At 41.1% G+C, this 18,226-nt stretch overlaps 1 protein-coding gene across 1 annotated transcript in view; it reads left to right on the top strand.

Moving 5' to 3' along the window:
- Positions 1-18,226, top strand: part of adcy7 (adenylate cyclase 7) — a 57,297-nt gene that overhangs the window by 27,155 nt on the left and 11,916 nt on the right. The window contains exons 3-16 of the mRNA XM_071529246.1: positions 476-670; positions 1,247-1,411; positions 1,945-2,094; positions 5,722-5,882; positions 9,848-9,959; positions 10,449-10,576; positions 11,477-11,635; positions 11,986-12,118; positions 12,557-12,745; positions 13,168-13,211; positions 16,005-16,064; positions 17,235-17,312; positions 17,577-17,646; positions 18,027-18,124. Of these exons, the coding sequence (XP_071385347.1) occupies positions 476-670; positions 1,247-1,411; positions 1,945-2,094; positions 5,722-5,882; positions 9,848-9,959; positions 10,449-10,576; positions 11,477-11,635; positions 11,986-12,118; positions 12,557-12,745; positions 13,168-13,211; positions 16,005-16,064; positions 17,235-17,312; positions 17,577-17,646; positions 18,027-18,124 (1,742 nt within the window). The remainder of the gene's footprint in view (positions 1-475; positions 671-1,246; positions 1,412-1,944; positions 2,095-5,721; positions 5,883-9,847; positions 9,960-10,448; positions 10,577-11,476; positions 11,636-11,985; positions 12,119-12,556; positions 12,746-13,167; positions 13,212-16,004; positions 16,065-17,234; positions 17,313-17,576; positions 17,647-18,026; positions 18,125-18,226) is intronic.

The raw sequence follows: 18,226 nt of genomic DNA, 5'->3' as shown, positions 1-18,226 counted from the left end.
CTCACACAGAGACGTAGTACTCAGTACATACTGGCATGCATGGTACAGAGACAAAAGGACCTTACATTCAATTCAAGGGCAGTGCAGGGCAGACTATACATATCGCTCTACTTATAGGTATGAAAGAGTTCTATCACTATGTGCATTCATGCAGCGTGGCATGGTGTGGGTTTCAGCCATAGGTGAGAGTTCACCAGTGCAATGGAACAGCATACTATGAGAAAATGGTACTGAGTAGTATGAAAGTGCATGGAATAAGCTCTGAGGCTAAAGTGTGGTGCATAAAGACTCATATGCAGTAATAAATAGGATGGACTAGACAGCAACAGGTGTGGGATTATCGTCACTTCCATAAATCATCTTTAATTTCTAACAAAATGATATGAGCGTGTGTTAAACTGCATCTTCCTGCAGTATGATCTCAGTAAAGTGTGTGTTTGTGTGTTTTGTTCTCCCTCCCTTCGTGCTGGTGCAGAGTGCGAGGTCGCACTGTGCCTTTGTGATCGTGGTGAGCTGCAGCCTGTGTGTGTTCCTGGGTGTGTTTGTGCTGGTGTGCACAGAGGTCACGCAGCGATGGAGACGTCTGCTGGGCCTGGTGGTCTGGGCCACGCACCTCACCATGGGCTACACCTTCATCTTCAGCGGCCCCCTCATCCTGGCCTGGGACCAGGTAACTGCTTCCCCTCTGCGATGTAGCGGAGGGCAAAGCCATCCAGACTCAGGTTACGGTCACAGGATACACAGAAGATTGGACTTTGCTATTGAATCTTCTGCACCAGATACAGAATGTAGTCTACAATGGTGTAAAGTCATAATCTGCAACATTTTCATATGAATGAAATTTTTCCGTTTTGGTTCTCTCTATCACTGAATGATGATCTTGCAAATTTGCAAATCTCTAAAACATGAATGACAGATGTTTTTTTTTTATTTCACATTTCAAAAAGCACTTCCAGCATTGGGTTATAAAATACAACATCATATTTCAGCATGTATATGTTACAGCATAATTTAGTGCTATATTTGTTGATATTATATGGACAGTGTTTTATTGGTATACCATACCCCCCCCGACCCCAAGATACACACACAAGCTCACACGACTCTCCTTCTACAAGCGCTGTGCGATTACTCGAAATTCAGATTAATGACAGCTAATGAAAGTAGCATTTAGTGACATTTGATTTAATTGCCGCGCAACGGATGACATCTTAAGATGCCTGAACCTCTTCCCCTATTTTCCCAGGTGCCGTACTTCCTCTTTATCATCTTCACCGTGTACACCATGCTGCCTTTCCAGCTGTGGTACGCCGTGGTGTTGAGCATCATCTCCTCGCTGTCCCACATCCTGGTCCTCGCCCTGCGCCTCACCGTTTTCAGCCATGAAACCACTCCTTACCTTGCCAACCAGGTGAAGCCTGTTGGAGCTTGTATGATAAAAGCTGTGGCATTCTGTTATAGATGATAGTTATTCCCAGGGCTGCTGATAATTACTACATTCTGAAATGTTAATGTATCAGTCTGTAGCTGTTATTTTTATTGTAAGAGTGCGTAGTATGCTTTGACCAATATGGGTTTTTGATGCCCAATACTGATATTTTTGTTCTGAAGCTGCCAATAGCTGATATTTTGTGATGTTCAGTATCTTTAAATATGACAAAAAATTACTAGAGTTCAGTGCCTATCTTACAACAAGACAGGTTTGTGTTTGCAAATGACTTTAAAGATAATGAACAAAAGGCTACCAGTGTCTGTCAAATATATTGGAAAAAAACATAAGAAATGTGTGTATTATAGACAGGTGTGTAGACAGTTGAGCTGAGAGGACACAGTATATGTGTGTGTGTAATAGCTACCTCTTATCATTTAAGCTCTAACACCTGCCCCTGTCTGTGTGTGTGTGTGTGTGTGTGTGTGTGTGTGTGTGCGTGCGCGCTTCTACAGCTGCTGTCCAATGCGGTGGTGTTTCTGTGTGGCAGTGTGGTCGGCGCCTTCCACAAGGTGCTGATGGACAAAACCCTGAGGCAGACCTTCCAAGACACCCTGAGGTGCCTGAGCATGCGCATGAAGCTGGAGATAGAGAAGAGACAACAGGTTAGTCTATCGTACTGGTGTTTCAAAGACTGGTTCAAAGATTAGAATGGTTGTCCAAATTTTGCTGAAGAAAATGGAATTAAAATTTAATGCTTTGGTTAAATTTCCAAAGTCTTCTTAGTGCAAGCAATAACTGGGGTGATGAAGTGGGCACCTCCCATCACAAGTGTTTGGTTGAATTAGGCAAACACCTCCTCGAGAAAGCTCCACACAGACACACACACACACACACACACACACCCAACGCTGATCCAACGTACTTGGAATTCAAGGAGTATTACTCATTTTATTTTGTAGGCTTGGCTAGAAGCCTTTTTCTCCATCTGTATCTTTATAATATTATGTCCCTCTTGCATCCATACTGTTGGTTACTTTCACATGAAAAGAACAACACATATGTTTTAAATTTACTAACTTCACTGAATGGAAACAAAGATTATAGATAAATGATGAAAATAGGTCTTGAATGATTGTTATTTCCATAGGCTTATAATTTGATTTCAGCTTTAGGCTTTGCCATTGGCCGGCCTCATGTTCACTCTCCCATGGAAGTTTTCATTACGGCTACCAAATCCTGCCCAAATGCGTTGACTTGCTTCGACTTCAGATGGCTTTTTTAAAACAATTTTTCTTCTTTCGTCATTTGTTTTGACTGTTGCTTAGGAGGTGACATAAAACTTACTGAGAGGGAAGCTGATGCGTTGCCTAGCAGGACAGAGAGGAATGATATAATCGTTAACATTTAAACCTTCTGTTGTATTTGAATTGAGGCTGAAAAAAGGGAGTGAGGTGCACGGGGTTAGCCAAAGAGAACAGGGACATAATAGGACGGTGGGGGAAGCTTCAAAACCGCTCCTAATGGGGAACCAATGGGGAACACACATTGTGCTCCCACATTAATTTCAGCAGGAGGAGACGCAGTGTTTACCCCTGAAATGTTTCTTGGCAGGGTGGGAAGGTCGTCAGAAATGGCATTTAAACCTGTGACGTTAAAACTCCCCTTTGAAAGCAACACTAATGAAATTCTCTGAAACAGCATTGACCCCCCTGCCCCACCACCACCACACCTCCATCACTGATAGAGAACACACACACACACACACACACACACACGAAAACTTTCCCACATTTACCATAATTTATATATAAGTACTTGTATGTCACTTTAATTAGACCCAGATCAAGTCTAATGGCTAACATTTACAGCAGCGCCTCCTGTAACACATCCTACAGTCACACAGCATCGTCTGCACAAGGGCCACTTTATCTGACTTCATGTTTCAGACTTAGCGGGAAACTGATAGGGTCATTTGAACCTGCAAGGGGTCATCCAGACAGGATGGGAGCAGCTCAGGTCACAGCAGAGTGGAGCGAGACAAAGACACACACACACACACACTCATAGACAGACAGACACACACACACACACACACACACACACGCACACTCTCATAGACAGACACACACACACGCACACACACAAAGTACATTGCCTTCAGAAAGTATTCAATCCCCTTGACTTTTTCCACATTTTGTGGTGTTACACCCTGAATTTAAAAAAGATTAAATTAGGATTATTTCTTTGCCTCTGATGTGGTGGATTTTTATATTGCATAAATGCAATACAGAATGCATAATCTGTATTGTGTCCCTTACTTGTGATGTAAATATGTTATATTTATTTATATTTATATTTAAAAAAGAAACTCTTTGTAGAGTTCAGAGACAGAAATGTAAGCAGGCATGGGTCTGGTGATGGCTATAAAACTGTTTCAATCAGGATAGACCAGGTCTACAATTTCAAATTTTTACTGAATCAAACATTGATCAGAACTTTGGAGTAGACTCCATTTGAAGCTCATGGCAAAAGATTCTGTGATCTCATGAAAATAATTTTGAACTCTTCAGCTGCAATGCAAAGCACTGTCTTGACGGAAACTGGGCAAAGCTCATCACCATCTAACACCGTCCCTACCACGAAGCACTGTGGTGGCCAGGCTGTGGGGGGGCTTTCCAGCAGCAGCAGGGACTGAGGGAACCATGAATGGAGCCAAATACAGGGAACTGTTGAGGAGAACCTGTCAAGGACCTTAGATCGGGGTGACGATTTATGTTCCAACAAGACAATAAAAGCATACAGCCAAATCAACACTGGAATGACTTCAGAACAAGAATGTGAAAGTCCTTGAGTGGCCTCGCCAAAGCCCAGACTTGAATCCTATTAGAAAATCTGTGGAATGACTTGAAGATAGCTGTCCACTGACACTCCCCGTCCTACTTGACCGAGCTTGAGAAAATCTGCACGGAAGAAAGGGAAAAAAATCCCAGAATCCAGAAGTGCAAAGCTGATACAAACATTATCCAAGAAGACCCACGGCTGTAATTGCTGCCAAAGGTGCTTCTATAAAAATATTGACTCAGGGAATATTTAAATTAGACATTTCTGTGTTTCTTTATGGGGCATTTTGGTATTTTGTGTAGATTGTTGACAAAGAAATCTCAGTTCAATACATTTTGAATTCACATAACAACACAACGTGGAAAAAGTCAAGGGAGTTGAATACTTTTGAAAGGCAATGGATTCTCACAAACCTTCAGATGTTTGAGAGTACTCGCTTAGTTATTCATACAGACACACAAACACACACATAGATATCTCCGTCTCCGTCTCTCTCTCTCTCTCTCTCATGTACACACACAAACTCACACACTCAAAAGCTCCTGCCTCGTATCTTAAAATTTGTGTTTGTTCTCTCTTGCTTTTATCTCTATTTACATCCAGTTTTCCTCTGTAAAGCACTTTGTGATGAATATATTTTGTTAAAAGCATTTTGTAGATAAATGTGACGAGACTTGACTTGGCTAGCACGGTCAGGTGGTCTAACCCGACTTCTGGAATGACGGTATGAAGAGAGATTAATGATTTCTTCAGAAGTTGAATCATCAGATTTTTTACAAACCATTAAACTTTGAACAGTGTTCTTCTCAGGTCGCTGGCTTTAGTGGCAGGCTGACTCTAATACGTGTTTTCCACTGCATTAATGTGTTGTGCCGTATCCACACCGGCACAGTATGGGATGTTTTTCCATTACGTTATGTTTACCATTATTTGGGTATGATTGCAGCATGCTGGTAAGGCACCTAAATGTATGTGGTAGTGGATAACAGGTACAGAATGGTGCTGATACTGTGCCATAACTATAGCAGGGCCAGTACAGGTACAGCAGGACACTGATGCAATGGAAAAACCCTTAATTAACAGTAATCTGGCTGAATGAGAGCCTTGTTAGCTCAGTCAGTAGAACGGCACACAGCGCTCTGACAGCAGCTTGATGAGACCGGCCTTTCTCTCCTAAGTTCATGACTGTTCGGATATTAGAGAGTGAGATATTGATGAGGTATGTCTGCGTGTCCGTGCTTGCATGTGTGTGTGTGTGTGCCTGTTTGCATGGGTGTGTGTGTGTGCCTGCATGTGCTGGATATCTGTGTATGTCGTTTTACATTTTAGGCATTTAGCCAAGACTCTCATCTAGTTACAGCGAGCGCAACAGTCCAATGAGCTTAAATTCCTAGATCACCAACATTACAACTAACTAATTGTGTGTGTGTGTGTGTGTGTGTGCGCAGGAGAATCTGCTGCAGTCTGTGCTGCCAGTCTACATTTCCATGAAGATGAAGCTGGCCATCATGGAGCGGCTGCAGGACTGTAAAGACAAAGAGGAGCAGCAGCGACTGGTCAAAGACAACAACTTCCACAGCCTCTATGTCAAGAGGCACGAGAATGTCAGGTACACAATGGACCAGCTGGAAATAAAGGGAAGGCTATGGATTTTAGATTGTATTGATCACTAATCAGGCATTGTCTTAAAGCAGTACTTCAGTATATACAAAAGCCTGTCCTACTGATCACTAATCAGACCTCTACTGCCGCTGTAGAAATATATTGAGCTGTGATTGTGAAAGTAATGGTGTCATTTACTTTTACTGCTAATAAATGCTAACAGGAGACTAGTGCCAATTTGTCAGATCAGAAACAAAGACTAGATTTCTTAAAATGTCTTCAGAGGGGCCTTGATTACTGATCAGTAGGATAGGATCAGAAAAATCCTGCACCTTCCCTTTAACATAACATCTTTCAAGAAATGTCATTGCATTGTATATTTGTTCTGTGCCTCTGTATCATCGCTAATCTGAATGGGGAAAAATGGATCTAACCCAAATCATTAACTTTTTGAACTTCCACTCTTGGCTCTCTGCCTCCATTCCTTTCTCTCTCCCAAAAGCTTTTGGTTATTGCATTAATTTTTTTTTTGACTTGCTTCAGTTCTATATTTGTATTTTCAAACCTAAGCATGGCTGAGGTCTCTAATCAAATTGATTACATTTCCTTTTCCGTCTACTGGGAGATCTATTTATACTTTCACACTCATAAAGCCCCAGTCATTTTGAGGGAAACTTGTGTTTATGCTTTCTCTTGCACCACCATGTTGTGGACACAAAAAGCAGATATTTCTGTCTCTTTCTCATAACGATGGAGATTAGTATGTTTATATGTTTTCAGAGCACTGACCCAGTTCAAGCTTTTTGTTTTATGAGGGTTTCATTCATTTAGAAAGTGCTGACAGATATTGGGTCAGCTTACACTGAACATTGGCAGATGGCTCACTGGCTTAATTTTTTTTCCAGTAATTGCAGGCAAGGTACAACCTCTGCCTTACCTAGAGGAGGGAAGTACAATAGGTCATAGATCCCCTGTGTACAGCGCTGCTCTTCTCAGGTGGCTTTTGGAGCAGGAATCATTTTCCTTACAACCATTAAAATAATCTACAGCTCACTGAAAGGCTTCAGACCTGTTTGATATCTTTAATATCTTCAATGTTTCTTAAGAGCAAGAAGAATATATTAGAGTGAGGAATGTTTCAGTTCCAGGCTTCACAGTTTTGAATCAAAAAGTTTTGAATCTTCACATTCGTTTGAATAGGCAATATTCAGTTTAGTTCAGTTCAGCTGAAAGATGCTTTATTGGCATGACTGTCAGCAGGACTGGCAATACAGTTTATAATCTAGAACAATGTAGATTACATTGATTGTACAACAGAAAACGATTAGACTGCTAATATCCATTCTGCTGTTCATTTGGGTAGTTTTGTCTTTGAAAACATTTAGAGAAAGGACTTTTGTGCGCTGCCAGAGAGAGGTCATCGTGACTGGATCAGTCATTTTTGCTGCTGTGTTCTATTAAGCCCGCAGTACGTAGGTGTTGAGTGATAGACTGCTTCCCTGACCTATCCCTATAATTATCCCAGTCAGGCCTGTCATTAGCTGTGTGGTCTGCCTCAGCGCTGTGAAGCACCTGGCTGTTTTCAGTCAGTCAGTCAGTGGAACAGGTCAGGTTGGGTATCGGTGTCCCTCCGGTGGTCGGCTGACTGGCAGCTGTAATGAGGCCAGGATGCAGCATTCATCCAGCCGGTGCTGGTAATCGTTCTGCTGGCTGGATGTAGTAGGCTGGCCTGGTGGTTTCAGTAACTGTCCTGTAACAGAAATGTCACATGTTCAATCCCTGCACTGCCACAGCCACTGGGCACATTTACATGCAGACAATACTCTGGTAATTGTGAATAATCGGGATAAAGATGGTTGGTCTGAATTTAATCAGAGCATTTACGTACATGGTTCAAAGTAATGTGATTTCCCCCAATAAGATGGATTTACTTGGATTTATTTGATAGTTGAGTTAGTTTACAGAACAGTAAGTGACGCGATGAGATCCTGTCCACAGCCGTGATGTCAAACAAAAACTATCCCAATATATTTAGGATGCAGCATTCAGCACAAGACATGTGAGAGCTGACATGTAGCTGTCCTGTAGCTCAGTGCGTTGAGCATGCAGCCTGAGCCACTGCTAGGGTTAGAGGTTCAATTCCCAATGGGGCCACCCATGCTAAAAATGCATGCACGCATGGTAAGGCACTTTGGACGAAAGTGTCCACAAAATGGCACATTTGGTCTTATGTGGTCTATGTGGTCACTAGTGTTAACAAGCATAGCAATAGGTCAACTTCCTCTATGACCTTTTTTTGACATACACACATTTAAAGTCACAAGGAAACGGCATTTCGATTGTTTCATATATATGAAATTCAACATATTTCTGGTTGAAAAAGGATGTTGGGGAGAGACTGTTCAAAAGTTGGATCATAACAAACATGGAATGAGAAAGGCAGTGAAGCCCATCTGTGTTATTACTCAGAATTTTTATGTATGCCTACTGATGCGCCGTGAAGTAACCACTAAAAATACACTGTTTTGTAGAAAGTAAGTTAATGGGATTTTGATATAAAAATACAAAACAATATTTTGTTTTATTCTTTTTGGCATTTATTGTTGAATAGGTGTACATTACCACCATGTTAGCTACGGAAATTAGATAACATGGTGAATTCAGGATAATTTTTCATTTCATTGTGACTTAAAAAACTGAATGAAATTGGGCTAAGGCCAAATAAATCAAATCAAATCAAAGTGTGTTAAACAGGTTATTCATACATGGATTATGATCTTACTATGATTAAGATGATCGGACTAAGGCATTAATATGACAATTGCAATAGTCAGACTATTAATCAGGTTAAAATCGGATTATTACAGTGCATGCAAATGTATTCAAAGTGTCAATCCCTACTAAAGTGTCATTGAGCAAAACACTGAACCCTCTACCTGCTGCGCCCTGGCTGCTGTGGTGAAATGCATGCCTGCACTGTACATGTGTCTTAGACAGATGTGGAAAGAAACAAATTCCTAGTTACACAGACTGAGAGCTTCATGTTCTTAAAAAATCACAAGCAACCAGTCATCAGACCTGCTGGATGTGGGTGGGAGGCAGGTCAGGTGACAAACACTAAGACATCGTCTGAATGTCTTTGTCTGAATGTCTAAATATCTTTTGTTACTGCCAGTATTCGTTTCATTGAGAGCAATGTTTTTTCTAAATGGGGAATCTGCGGCAAAACATTCTTGAAAAATCAAAAGTGTTAAATGTCTGGGAACACACATGTTGTTTTGTTCATTCAGATCCTGATTATTCTTTAAGGTTACCAAGGTAACAGCTGTTCTTCCTGCAGTCCACTGGAAACAACGCTATTACGATTCACAAATATAGTGAGAGGACTGACTTGAACACTTTGATGTACATTACATATAGATTTCATTATGATTAAAACAACAATAAGGCAAAAAGAATAATAAACATGTATGTAAAAGAATACATATGAAGTAAATAAAAACAACCTAATGATACCTATTCATCAAGTAAAATCTTTTAATTTGTATTTTAAAGCTAAATTTGCTATTATACTGCACAAAATATAGTCGCAATTTGTTCCATGCACATGTGGGGAAATTTCTGAATTTAGTGGGTCTAGATTCCACAATTAAAGAATATTAGCATATCGGCAATATTGAAACATTTCATGTAACTGAAAGTGTCCACTGTTTTGAAAATAGGCATTTGTATATGATGCAGAATTTCAGTAAAATAGATTTGTTCCTTAAATCAACAATAATTATGATCACAGTATCGAGCAAAATAATCGTGATTTTAATTTTAACTCCTGTTCATTTCAGGCCATAGACATGAATTACAATGAACTGATATTTATGTCTTACTATCTGCATATTTTACAGGTTAGGAAAATCCTAATGACAGCCGATATTCTTGCTGTGTGCGTTAAAGTCTGTCTTTTCTTTCTTTCAGTATCCTGTATGCTGACATTGTTGGCTTCACCCGCCTGGCCAGCGACTGCTCTCCCAAGGAGCTGGTCATTATGCTCAACGAACTGTTTGGCAAGTTTGACCAAATTGCCAAGGTGAGTTAATGATTCAGAATTCCTCTCTGCAGTTAACTGTTAATACCGGTAACACTAACCTCTGACTTTTACTTGCAAATGACGATTTACCTCTTTATAGATTGTGACAGCAATAATGTAATGATTAGAGTAGTGAGCTTGTGACTGGAAGACTGTGACTCAGACCAGCTGGGGAAATCTGGGTGGGGGAGTAGAACGAGGAAATACTCACTCTCTACAAATACTGTCAAAGTGCCCATGAACAAGGCACTTAAACTCCATTTTCTCCAGTGGAAATGTTCAGTGACCCATAGTACAAGACTGTAGTTGTTCTGGGCAGCTCTCAGGTGTCAGTGTGTGCATGTTTGTGTCCTCTGCAACTGCTCCCCTGTTAATTAGGATTTTAGATAATTTGCCGGGTTGAATAAGAGGTGAAACCATATCAGATAGGTTAATCAATTCTCAAAAGCCTGTAACCTTTTGGATTTCCTCTGTTCTCGTTCCTTGTAGGAAAACGAGTGCATGAGAATCAAGATCCTTGGAGACTGCTACTACTGTGTGTCAGGACTGCCGGTCTCTCTGCCCAAACACGCCAAGAACTGTGTCAAGATGGGCCTGGACATGTGTGAGGCCATCAAGTGAGTTTTATACCAACCAACCACAGAGCTGCATACTGACTAAAACAGATACTGTCTCTGCATCGTTTAACTCCCCACAGATGTGCTGCAGTCACTCTCAGTTTTGTAATGAGTGATGTGTGCTGAAAATAAAACATGTTAAAAAGCAGTTGGCGAACATCTCTCAGAACATAGTGTGGTTTATTATCCTGTAACGGTGGACTCTGTAGGATGAGTCATTCCCATTCTCTTATTCGTGTGTCTAGTTTAGGGTAAACCACTTTTGGGTTACTTAAAAACAACTGTTTAATAATGCCTAGAATAACAAAGGAAACTAACATTGCTGTCCACAGTTGACAGGCACTGGACGACCCCAAAATTAAGTAGCGACTTTTATTATTTTACCAGTCAATACATTTTCAAAATAGAGGAGGGTGTCCAAATGGTCAGTCACCTTCCAAACTGTTTGTATAGTCAAACTTTGCAGCCACAACTAAAAACTGTTAATTCCTGACCCTGTTATTAACATATATGCTGTTAAAATGTAACTGTGTTGTTCCAAATTAGAAACACATATATGATGAAAATGATACATCCTCCCATGCTGCTTATTCAGGTGTTTAGAAAAGGAATTAGATGGGCTGCTGAGGAGAGAGGAGGCTGCTTTAGTCTTTTACGATCCTACTAAAATGAAAGGACAAATCAGAAACACCTAAATTATCAGTTTCACTGTACATACTGACACACATGGTACAGGGAAACAGGACCTAGGAAACAGAGCAAGTCGTAGCGAGGACAGAGGATTAGAAGTATCACTCAACATAAATACATTCAACCTTCAGTATTCAGTAGCTGTGTGCGTTCAAGTACTGCCATCTCCATATAGGAAGAGAGCTTTAGTGTTGCTGTCATCCCCTCCAGGCAGGTACGGGAGGCCACAGGGGTGGACATCAACATGAGAGTGGGCGTGCACTCTGGCAACGTGCTCTGCGGCGTGATCGGCCTACGCAAGTGGCAGTTTGACGTGTGGTCACATGACGTTACCCTGGCCAATCACATGGAGTCTGGAGGTCTTCCAGGGTAGGATTACTTGCATATGAATATTTCGTTCCAAAACACAATATGCATTTCATTGGCATTTGCTAACATCTGTCAATGTTTGTGCATTAGAATGCTTGGTTATTGAAGAAGGCAGCAGGCTAAAATGTGTAGCTTTCCCACCTGTTCAATATCTGAATATATGTATATCTAAATGTATTTCATACCATATCTGAATTAAACAAATTGAGTGATTGTGAGTGAATGACTTAATGACTGAACTATCCTGAGTGCAATCCAGCATTTGAAGCATTTGAAATGTAATACGTTTCTTACATTTGTCAAGCCAGGTTATTTCATTATTTCCCCTGATCACTCTCTCACACATCCAGACGCGTCCACATCACAGAGGCGACCCTGAAGCACCTGAACAAGGCCTACGAAGTGGAGGAGGGCAACGGCCATCAGAGGGACGCCTACCTGAAGGAACTCAACATCCAAACCTACCTAGTCATCGATCCGCGGGTGAGCTATCTGCCTGGTTTCCCTCCATATTGCTTAGAGTGTGGGAGAGTGTGACAAAGAAATTGCGAGAACTATCCACCAATTGAAAAAATTGACGCCCACCAGTCACAGAATGACTGCTGGGATGAGATACAGTACAAAAGTTATGAGTCATTTTAAGATTACAAAATTGTTATGTGTTTGAGGATACAGTCATCTGTGTTTTTCAAATATTGACCTGGTCTTGCTCCCTACTGAAAAATAGTTTTTCTAATTTCTTTACCTACCCTTGTTGATTACACATGATCATTTTGGCAACACAGGAATATTTGTTGCATCCTTATTGGTGCTGTGGCTTTGACCTTTGACCTCCTCACTGTTGCTTGTAACGCTGATTATTTCAGAATTTAAGCTCAGTTGATGTATTGTAAATGTAACGTTAAAGGTGTGTGTTTTAAGTCAAAGGATCAGTCGCTGAACAGCCGCAGCGTGCCTAAACCTCGGGTGAATGACGGCCTGAAGATGCGGGCGTCCGTGCGTATGACCCGCTACCTGGAGTCCTGGGGGGCCGTCAAGCCCTTCGCCCACCTGCAGAGCCGCGAGGGCTTCACCACCGACACCATGGTCAACGGCAAGTCACGCTGCAAGGTGAGCAGACTATATACACCTGAAATGTACAGGAAAAAACACAAAGTAGTGTTGGTTATTCAGGACAAATTGCATCATGTGCAGTGACATAGTAAATGCAAGGTGGGTAAACGACAGATGTAGCCATTGTAGAGGTACTACTTTTTACTGTGTGCTAGTTGAAAATACTGCTGATAAAGTTTGAACCATCAATTTAAACAATAGGATTAATTCATGTTTTTTTTTAAGAAGACCCCATTTTCACATTTTACTATAATGTACACAAGGGATTTAGATCAGAAAGCTTTACATTATTTTGAGAATGTGGGTATAACTATTTCATAAATAAAAAGGCGGGTAAATTGAGTTTAGCTGGGTTTGCCCTCCACCACCTATGTGATCATGCATTCTTAATGGGTGAATTTGGTTCCTGTCTTTTTCAGGACATCCCGCTGCGATCAGCCCCCTGCTCCAAGATCACTGAGAGGTAAGAACAAGTCTGGTAGCCACAAAATGGTGTTGAAGTTTGGTGAATATTTTTTTAAGCTTAAGAGAAAGTTGACTGAGCCTCGCACTCACATTCACCGCTGGAAGTTGGCCTGCATAACGGCCCAGTGTGCAGGTTCACTGGATCAATTGTGGTGTGAGTGCCTTGCTCAAGAGCACATGGAGGATGGTTGTTTAGGGAGGGAAGAGTGTCTCTCATTGGCCTTCCCTGCCCAGATTTCCCCAGCTGGTCAAAGGATTTGAACTGGCAGCCATCCCATCAAGTCCACCAAATATATCTTGCAACTAAGCTGTTTCCTGCCAGTTGAAATAGGCTTGTGTGTGTGTAGCAACTGATATTGTATTGACTGCTGGATAGTATAACAACATGTCAAAATGTAATAAAATATCCCTCTAAATGGGTTGAAAATATCCTAAAACTCATTAATGTAATAACTGACATGACATTATTACATTAACTGGCAACTAATAAGGGTTTTCATAAGTGTTTTCAATATATTTTTAACTGATATCATAATAATATTGACCAGTAATACAACAACTCCAATTATTACATTCTTCTTATTCTTACAAGTTACTACATTATTAGTCAATATTATCATCAATAAAAATATGTCACACGGTTTTGAAGTTAGTGACAGTTAATGTAATAATGGGATGTCATTTACTACTGTACATTAATTGGGTTTATTGCATCTCCAACCCAGTTAGAGGGACATTTTATTACATTTTGCTATGTATTACATTATCCATTATCCAAACCCTCACATTTTTACAGATTTCCATTGTCTTTGTGGATTTTAGATTCACATTTTACATTTCAGTCACGTAGCTGACGCTGGTATCCAGAGAGATTCACAGTGAACGTGCAGGTAGAGCATTCACTGTCCTGCTCAAGGACACTTCAACATGATGTGCATCTGTATGCAGAAAACCAACAGACCATCTAAAATGTAAACGCATCCGCTCATAGATGAAAGCATGTGTGAATAATACATTATTCATTCAGTACATGCCAGCCCACATGTTGTATCATGTTATGTAAATATCCCAGAAAAGCACATTTGGTTTTAGTTAGGCCATCCACTTTAGTGGTCAGAGCTCAGAAGTCGACTCTCCTCCCATGTTCGTCAGACCTAGAGCTTCTTTATGTGAGTGCCAGTAGACAGAGCAGGGAAATGAGAAAATTACCATTTAAAACCTTAAGTCTGAGTGGCGGTTAGTTGACACAGATTCTTTAGATGGATATTTATGAGATTCAAGGCGTGCTGCTTCTTTAAGAAAAAAAACACCCTCAAACTGAATTCACACGTGTAACACTTTCCACTATTGGGACATGAATTATCATTAAGTAATGCATGAATTAATGTGAATTAATGAATGATTTAATGTATTAACTATCATGAATTGATGATGCTGGAATATTAATATATGACTGAGTCATTGCTAAGCGGTTGCATTAACTAAGGGTATTAATTCATTAAGTAATTACCTGGGGGCATCAAATAGACTATGAATCCACTCTACAGGAAAAATCCACTCTACACAGCAGCAAAAAGTCCAATCAGCCAGTGCAGCCTAGGAGCCCATAGTGGTGTATTTTCCAGGGGGAAAATTCCTGATCACCCGAACTTCCTCCTCTATTTTCTCCATCCACATTCCCGGTAATGCAAACTGCCTCTACTGATCCACTCCACTGTTAATGCAGTCAAGGCTCATGTTTTTGGCTGAACCCATTGATGTCTGCAGTTGTAGTGTGCTGTACTGTAATATGTTTTAAAGTTATAAATCACACCTATACCCACACACAAATACGGATTATGAAGAGCATAGACTCTCTCTTGCTCTCACTACACTGTGAGAAAACAAGGTACAGAGTTGTACCTTTTGTCACTGGGGCTGGACCTAAAGTGGTACACCACTGCTATTGCTCTCTCCACCTTCAAGTAAAGCCAGAAGCAGAAAGCAACAAGTTCAGGCATGTTCTTTGGAGGTTGTCAAAAGGCATTCTGGGAAACGTAGGAAATCACTAACTGAAGTAGAACTAGACACAAAAGTGGGTACACCAAAAAAGTAAATTGCAACACTTCATTACAAAATAACGAAGAATGCATTGAAAATGAGAGATTGATGAGATCTAATGGTAAGAATATCTGAGGGTGGAATGTTCCTTAAAATGTTCCTTAAAATCCCCTCCATTAGCCAATGCATAGGCAAATGGATTATGGTTATAGCATATAATGGTTGATTCTCTGTGCCTGTCTGGCACAGGCAACAAGTGTATGGACAAATATTTAAATTGCAACAGCTGATTTGTGTGCAGGACTTGCCCACACAGACAGTGTGGGTCAGAGGGATACGAGTAGAAGAGATAAGTGTCTGCCTAAAAGAGCATTACAAGCATTCCTCCATACAAGCGTTAAGTCTTATTTTGTCTTAGACATAGTTAATCTCATTCATGTATTCACAGTTGACTGTAGCTGAGAACATCTCAAGTGACAAAAACTGAGGAGCTGACTTGACAGTGAACACCCACTCATGACTTGACATCACAGATCAGAGCCTTGGTCGCCTAGTCTCTAAAACAAAATTAACTGTCAGTGGAGCGAGTGACATTCCTCTTCACAAATGTTGATCTAGCTGTTTAATATGTGAATTCTGTCTATGGATGGATTTTCACTTTTGTGTGATCAAAGGCCCTGTGTTCATTTTGGTTCCCCACTGCTCTGTTGTGATGAATTTGTGTTTGTGTCTTACTGTTGGGCCCTGACAGCTTTGATGAGTCTCTAGAAGAGCCCTTCTCCTTGCCCGCCCCTCCGTTCAGCAGCTATAAGTGAGTGGGGCCTCTGCGGCCTGCAAGGTGCTCCCTCCCTCAGTGCAGTAGTTCTCAACCTTTTTGGCTCGAGACCCCCAAAAACTAAGGGATGCCTACTCACCGCCCCCTGTTACAATAGAATAGTGAACTTTCATATTAAATAATTATTTTAATTTTCCATTTTCAGACAATTTTACTCAGTGGCTCTGCAGCTCACTGGAAAGTGTGTTGGATTTCTAGGTGTGGTGGGCAAGTTATGCAAAGGTTGTGGGTTCAAGTCCCACCAGAGTGGCCACCTCTGCCTGTGTCAAAGACAATTTCTTGATTCATTGATTCATTGCTAATAAGTACCAAGGAATCAATATGCTTCATGCAATTTCCCCATGGGGATAAATAAAGTCTCATTAATAATTATTAATTTATTGGACTGAAAATACTAATTTCAAGGAAAAGGTCATTCATCACAAAGGTTAAAGATGACACATTTGTATATTACAAATAGATTTTTGCACATACCATGAATTATTCCATAACACCCCCCCCCCCCCACCAAAATCATCTCGCCACCCTATTGGGGCGTCCCGACCCGCAGGGTGAGAACTACTGCCTTCAGCGGAGAGCCTTGCTGTTCCAACACTAACCCCAGCACAGATCTACTACTGTTCTCGTCGTCTCACTGTTTCTCTTGCTGCCTTCTCTGTGTAACAGGGCAACATGGGATCTCACAAGCCTTCAGAAAGCCTGTAACAACTGTCACTAAGCAATTCAAGTCTGTCTTTCGTTGTTAGTGGAGTGACGTGCTCCTCTAAATACTGACCACTGACTGGGGCTTGTGTATATGTGTGTGTGCATCTGTGTGTGTGTGTGTGTTTCCTTCCTGGTAGGGGGTTACCAAGCAGGGGCACTGCAGAAACACTCCCGCCGAATCCCCCAGAGTTCAGCTAACACACGATATCCTGCATCCGGCACACTCGCTGTAGATTGCTCTCACAGGCACACACCATTCCTCTTTTTTCCCCACTAATGCTCAGAATGGCCGTAACCAGTTGCCTCCCAGCACAGCTAAACTGGGCCCGAGTAACCCGCATGACCTCGTCTGGTTTTCCAGCATCTGTCCCAGTCAGCCTGTGTGTCCACGTGTCCGTCGGGTATGCCTCTTCCTAATTGTCTCTGTGCTTTCCGGTGCAGGAACAAGTCCCAGAAGAGTAAGTTTGATGAAGAGCTGCACAATGAGATGACTACGACCATCGATGAGCTCAGCAGCAAGTAGGTCCAATTTTAAATCAAACCAAATTTTATTTATGTAGCCCATTTTATACAACAATGTAAAAGGGTTAAAAACCGTTCAGGGTCATGAAAAAGAAAGCCAACAATAGAAACAAGATAACAAACATCATGAAGGGACACAAAAGCAGAAGCAACATGTAAGAAGTGTAAAAGTCCATGCAATTATGTCACTTCTTTCTTTCTTTCTTTCTTTCTTTCCTCCCTTCCTCTCTCTCTCCCTCTCTCCCTCTCTCCCTCTCTCAGGCAGTGGTCTAAGTCTGAAGAGACCAGCAGCTTAGCTCTGTGGTTTCCAAAGAAAGACTTGGAAAAACAGGTCAGTTTGACACAAAGCTGCAAGTCTGGCCTGCTTTACAGTGCTGTATCCTTGCTCCTTGTAAAGAAACATTATAATGTTGGATACACTCACTCAGGTCCATTAACTCATATTGGAACGCACCACCAAGAAAAAGAGTCTGTGAAATACATGAAGGTGTTTCTGCACTCAAAGGCAAAAGGCAGAAATCATGCAACTAGTAAGGGAAAACAAGCACAAACATTTCAGCATTTGATGACAAGAGCTTGAAAGGTGAAACCTTTGTTCTTGTTTTCCCTTGTTCTTTGCAGATGCACTATTGAAAGCATTGCCTAAAGCATAAAGCATTTACCTGCTAAATGGAGGTTCATGTGCATCCTCTTTTTTTCCCCCCTTATAAGTACCGAGCCTTGGACTTGCCCATGTTCAAACACTATGTTGGCTGTGCCACCATCATCTTCTTCTGCATTTTTGTGGTTCAGATGTTTGTCACAAAGGAGTGAGTATGACTAGATTTTTCTCTCCTATCATCACATCTCATCATTTACTAATTCAAAAAATCTATCCCAGAGTTGTTGACAATTATTGTTACATTCATTCA

This window comes from Centroberyx affinis, unplaced genomic scaffold, assembly GCF_046629955.1.
Source record: "Centroberyx affinis isolate AG114_WGS23_722 - 3 ecotype Tasmania unplaced genomic scaffold, CSIRO-AGI_Caff_v1 ptg000124l_1, whole genome shotgun sequence".
NCBI classification, from domain to species: domain Eukaryota; kingdom Metazoa; phylum Chordata; class Actinopteri; order Beryciformes; family Berycidae; genus Centroberyx; species Centroberyx affinis.
The sequence above is the reverse complement of the archived record's forward strand: the minus strand, read 5'-3'. Positions and strand labels throughout refer to the sequence as shown.